The 5905-nt window shown below is 56.7% G+C and overlaps 1 protein-coding gene across 1 annotated transcript in view; it reads right to left on the bottom strand.

The window, feature by feature from the left end:
• Positions 1-1632, bottom strand: part of CEP131 (centrosomal protein 131) — an 11741-nt gene extending 10109 nt beyond the window's left edge. The window contains exon 1 of the mRNA XM_028498137.2: positions 1614-1632. Coding sequence (XP_028353938.1) covers positions 1614-1632 — 19 coding nt within the window. The remainder of the gene's footprint in view (positions 1-1613) is intronic.
• Positions 1633-5905: the final 4273 nt, after the last annotated feature.

Raw genomic sequence — 5905 nt, 5'->3', positions numbered from 1 at the left:
CTGGTGTTTTGTGTGTGTTTTTGTGGTGTCTTGTTTGCTGCTTATGGGCTGGTTCTGTGAATTTTATCCACTTCCTATCTGCTGCTCCCTTGCCCTGCATGGCCTACTTTTGAGTGGACTTTTCAAAGCCCATTTTCAGAAGATATACAGCTCTGTCAGATAGTCGGCTGCCCCTAGAAGTCGTGGCCCCCTCGAGGCCACTCTGACCCGGGCCCTGCCCGAGGAGGGTGGCCGGGCCTCGCAGCCACCTCGGAGTGCTCAGTTGTGCGCAACAGATGCTCTGGCACCACGTCTGTGGTCCTGTCATCCGCCCGCCCAGGTTTCTGTGGCCCTGGTCAGCCTGCTGCCCGCTCATGGGCTGGGTGGGGCCTGCAGAGGACCTGTCTCTCCCTGCCTGTCTGCAGTTGCGCGACCTGTACCTGTGGATACTTGGCTTGGGAAAAGAGGGTCGTAAAACCAACCTTTCTAACACCCAGGATTCTCTGCACCCCCTACCCCTCATTTATCCAGCAAATGCTCATCACCCCCTGGCGGATGGCAGTGCGGAGTCAGCTGCCATGCAAGGCCTGGCTCTGGGGAGGGCTGGGTGGAGGTCGTCACCCTCAGCTTGAACAGCACGGTTTGGTGCTTGCTTCCCCGGTCTGCCTAGCGGGCAGGAGGCTTTGGACTGTGGGTGGTGAGTATGGGAGTGGGGCTGGGGTCCCACACTCCACGAGGCGGGCTAAGAGTCAGTGCTGTGTGCGCAGCGGCCGTGGAGCCGTGGGCGAGGCCATGGCCCCAGGAGGACGAGCTGAGCCAGCGTCTCCGGGGAGACCGGAGAGCCCCTCCTGACACCAGTCCTGGCTCCGCACCTGGTGGGAGTGCCGGCTCCTGGCCCCCGTGAGGCCTGGCCCATGAGCCGCAGCGAGCCTGTCACAGGTGGAGAGGGAAGGCCCAACCCAGGAGCGTGGGGAAGGGACGCGCCTTCTCAGAGCCCACCCCGCACACTCCTCCCAGACTCTCGGGGCAGGTCTGGTGCTGTGGTTCCGGCCCAGAGGGGCAGGAGGGCAGTCCCCGGCTTACCAGGCAAGAGGCTGAGGGCCGGGGAGCTACCAGGTGTCTGTATCTGTGACTCGGGTGGGGTGTGTGGGGGGCTGGCCCAGGTGAGGAAAGGGTGAGAACGGGGCTGGAACCGCAGGCCGTCTCAGCACAGGCAGCAACTTGGGGGCAGCCCCGTGAGGGTGTCATTCTAGGAACCAGTTGAGTCTTTCTGGGTGAAGAGGTGCCACCTCCCGACTTGACCTCTGGCATCCTAGAGCAACTTTAGCTTCCTCTGTCCAGAATGCAGGTGTGTTCTGGAACTTTCTCTGGCAGGGTGCTCTGAGCATTTGGAATATGCTGAGATGCCCAGCATCTTTTTGGAGAAGGAAAAGGAATGGGATGGCTGGGCCCCAGGCACCTTCACGTCTGGGGCACCGGGCTCTGTGTCTTAGATTACCCTGAGGTGAGAGTGTCTGTGCAGTAGTCAGACAAACTGGGGAGGCTGGAGTGACCTCCCCAGCAGAGTGACCCCCTTTGCTTCTCAAGGCCGCCTGCCCTGTGGCCGTGTAGCCCGGGTCAGGTGCCACGCTCACTTGCTTTTGGCAGTGTCATGCCTTTTCCTAAGTAATTTGAAAGTAACAAGCGTCTTTGGACTCATTCATATCAGTCGGCCTTCATGTTCCCTACTTTCCCAGTCTTCTGGGTGGCCCTGGTGCTGTGTGAGGGAGGGACAGGGGCAGGAAGCTGGGGCTGTGCTGTCACACGCACCCCCTTCTGCTTGCTCCTGGGAGACCAGAGCTTCTCTCTGCCCTCGTCCTGCTAGACTGTGGGGATGGGACGCAGGGGTTCTCGGCCACTGTTAGGTCCTGGGAGGGACCTGCTGAGTCAGCTCTTAATCTCGCCTCTGCTAGAAGCAGCTCCACTGTCAGGAAGGAAGGGCAGAGGGCCTCCTCTCCGCTGTAGGACGCGCTGTTCACCAGCAGGGCAAGTGGGGGCAGGCCCGAATGCACTTGTCCCCTCCTGTCCCAAAGTACCACGTCTGAGATTTTCTTCTGAAATCACAGAGGAGACATAGCGGCCCTTAGCCAGGTCCCCTTGGTGTGGCTGTGAAAACCAGATGTACTGGGACTGGGCTGACAGCCCTCCTGGGCACCCCCCACCCCTGTGCAGCTTCTGCCCCAGGCAGGCCTCCTTCACAGCTGCCCAGCTTGCCCAGAGAGAAACTGTTACTTCGCTGGGACAGTTTTTCTTGTCTTTTTTCTTTCCTTTTCTTTTCTCTCCTTTTTTTTTGTGTGTGAGAAAACCAACCCACACTGGCTTTGTTCTTATTTGCTGTGATTCCTGTTTGTTGAAGGTAGATCTGAAAAAAAGCATGGGACAAAGATTTTAAAATATCCCCTTTACATACATGGAACTCCAGACCTGCAGGTTTTTGTCAAATTGCCTTTCACAGCTTTTATTGGTAACATTTTTACTGATGTGCTTCTCCCACTGTTGGACTGAGCTGTTCATTCTCTTCCCCACCCTCCGCCCACTAGCGTTGCACGCCTACGGAAAAGCAGGGAAGATGCTGGTGGAGACCAGGTAGGTGGTACCGTTCTGTTAGGGTAATTCTCTCTGTTCTTCACTTGTGGCCAAAGAGAAACTGGAGGATTGTTACACAACGAGCCGTATGTTTTAGATGCGGATTGGTTCATAGCTTAAAATATTTCTCTGAAGTGTTACTTACTAAATAGCTGAAAGTTCAGTTTATCGTACCCTTAAAATGAGTGGTGTCAAGGCTGAAAGCCTTATTTAAGTCTTACTAAGAAAAATATAAAAATGGAAAACCCAGGGAACATAGCGAGGGGGCGCTCCCTCGGCTGCACTTCATCTCTTGGTTCTGTTCCTGAAGCTCGTACGCACCCCCCACCCCGCCCCTTGCCCCGGACACTGTTGCATAAAGGTGGCATTAAACTCTTATTCTCCCTTTGGAGTAAAATTTTATGAGATGAAAAAATGGCTGGGAAATTGCACTTTTAGGCTTCTAAATTGGGGAATTGCAAACTGAAAAGGATAACCCTTTCTAAAGTGGTCAATTGTTCTTTTAACTTGTCTAACATCACAGTGCATTTTTGTAGCACCTGAAAGAACTTGTAGAACCTCCTGTGGAGAGAAAAATGTAATACCACGTAAAGAAGAGTTCAGTGTTACTCAATATTCATTCTGAGTAAAATAGCAAACTCCACAGCCAAACCCTGTAAACCGTTGAATGTTGATACCACGTCTCCCACTCAGCCCCTCCCTTGGGTTGTTGCGTGTCAGCGGCCACCCAGCAGGGATGGGGGCACGTCTGGGGCTCCCCGGGACCCTGGTGCTCAGCTCTCAAGCCCACGCCTGCCTTCCTTGCAGCATGATTGGGCTGATGCTGGGAACCTGCATCGCCTTCTACGTTGTGATTGGCGACTTGGGGTCCAACTTCTTTGCCCGGCTGTTTGGGTTTCAGGTAAGGACATCTGCAGGTGCGTTGGAAGGCTTGTGGCTGCTTGCGTGGCAGCCCAGGGACACTGTTTAAGTCCACATCTCAGACGGGGGGTGGGAGGGGGGCCGAGACCAGCATGCTGTGTGGTGAAGCTCCCTGGGCCCCCGGTCAGTTCCGGGGCTCTGGGTGGGAAACCCAGGGATTCACTGGGCAACGCCTGGCGCTCCCTCCAGGTCACGGGCACCTTCCGCATGCTCCTGCTCTTCGCGGTGTCCCTGTGCATCGTGCTCCCGCTCAGCCTGCAGAGGAACATGATGGCCTCCATCCAGTCCTTCAGCGCCATGGCCCTCATCTTCTACACCGTGTTCATGTTCGTGGTGAGTGTGGGGCCGCCAGCTGCCTTCCAAGGATGCCAGGAAGGTGATGCAGAATCGTCCACGGGGCACGGTGGATTGACAGGGCCGGCAGGGGAGGGGAGGCCTCCAGGGCAGGGAGTGAAAGTGTGATGCTTCTCAGTCCACGAAAGACCTTTCACACGGGGTTTGTGGCCAGGAGTCACGAGGCCAGCCTTTTGTCACAAGGGGGCGAGCAGTTGTTTTCCAGTGAGTGTTTATCACAGGCTGGGGGTGGGATGCAGCGTGGAGTTGACGCTCAGGGTGCCCCTTTCCTCCCAAGCCTGGGAGGCCCTCAGTGGGAGCCCCTGGGCCTGAGCCCCTGATCAGTCCTGTGGGAGCAGAATGTGAGAATCTGTGCAGTGGGCTTTCCTTAGAAGACCGACCACACCGGGCGGTGTTCTCAGCGTCCCTTGGCCATGAGGGCCAGCCCAGTGACCATTCCCCTCCTTTCCAGACAGCCCTGTCCTTGATGGGTTTGTCTTTTAAATCATGTCCGTGCAGGACCAGCAAGGACCTGCCAGGTTGGGGGACTGTCCTGTCCCGGAGGCGACCGGGGCCCACCAGGTGGGCCTCATTGCTTACCGTCTACGCTAAGCAGCCCCGGACAGGCAGCTGCCCCCGATGTCAGGAGGCCCTGCGGCATGCGCTTCTCTGGGCAGCACCCGGCCAGCTTGCAGCACAGCAGAGGGCAGCGGGCCTGGGACCGTGCGCCACCCCTGGCCCCTCCAGCTGGTGGCACCAGGCTGCACTGTGCCAGAGCCTGCAGGCTGTCTCTTTCCCACCGTGGTGCAGGCAGCATCCATTCCTTGCCTGGCCCTGGCCCGAGTCCCACCTGTGTTTGCTGCCTGGTGCCAAGGTCTGCTTTCTTCTCCTCACAGATCGTGCTCTCCTCCCTCAAGCACGGCCTCTTTGGTGGGCAGTGGCTGCGGCGAGTCAGCTACGTCCGCTGGGAGGGCGTCTTCCGCTGCATCCCCATCTTTGGCATGTCCTTTGCCTGCCAGTCGTAAGTACTGCCTGCTCCCGGGGCCCCGGGTGTGAATGTGTTACGAGGTGGGGCTACGATCCTGGGAGAGGGAAGCACTGTTTTCTTAGGTGGATGATCCGGGCCACGAGGAGTAACGTGTTCTTCACCGTGGCCTTCCTGCTTTGGGTTCAGGGTGGGAGTTAGATGTTTACTGAGGGAGAAATCGACTTTATTCCCGAGATGTGTTGCCGGCACTGTTGGTGAGAGCGCCGAGTTTGCCAAATCCCCCACGAGTAGAGTTGGCTGTGGGGAACACAGAACAGCCCCAAACCATCTGACTCGCAGAGTCCCGAGCATTTTGCCAGAATTTAGCTGTTCGTGTGAGAATATTTAAGAGGAAATTGCACAAACATTGACTTCAGACTGCCACGGGGATGCTTTCAGAGGCCCGTGTGTGTGTGTGCGCGTGCACGTGAGCAGGCGTGCGCTCTCTGGCACGCAGGGCTTTGTAAATGCAGAGCAGCTATTTCCTTAATTCCAGCAGCCTTATCTTCTCTACCAAATGACAGGAGCCTGAGATTCATGCCCAGTCAGGTGGTAACCTGCTCAAAAGAGAGGCGTAAATCCGGCGGGGATAGGAAGGGACCATCGGTGGCGGGGGGCTGGCAGAGCAGCCCCCCGCAGCTCTACGGGCATCAACTGTGCCAGTCGTAAACTAACGTGACAGATGAGACTGTTCAGACTGCTGTGTTTACACCCACACGCGAGATCCAAATCGTGGTTTCCCACTTCTCGTCTCTCTTGGCAGCTTGGTTTCCACCAGAACACTCTCCACTCTTGCTGTTTAATGTCCCCGTTACAATCAGTGACAGAAGTTACATCCTTTTGCCATGTACCTAGTTACCGGTTGTCCTTTTTGTCTGAGTTTGCTTCTTTGAAAATAAACCCTGGTGGGGCTTTTGGTGGTGGCTGCTCTGTAGTCAGGCACGTCCGCTGGGTTTGGTTCTCAGGTGGAGTTATGGGTTCCGGAGGGGGTTGTGAGCACATGTCCCATCTGCCGCTCAC

Source organism: Physeter macrocephalus, chromosome 14, assembly GCF_002837175.3.
Source record: "Physeter macrocephalus isolate SW-GA chromosome 14, ASM283717v5, whole genome shotgun sequence".
Lineage (NCBI taxonomy): Eukaryota > Metazoa > Chordata > Mammalia > Artiodactyla > Physeteridae > Physeter > Physeter macrocephalus.
The sequence above is the reverse complement of the archived record's forward strand: the minus strand, read 5'-3'. Positions and strand labels throughout refer to the sequence as shown.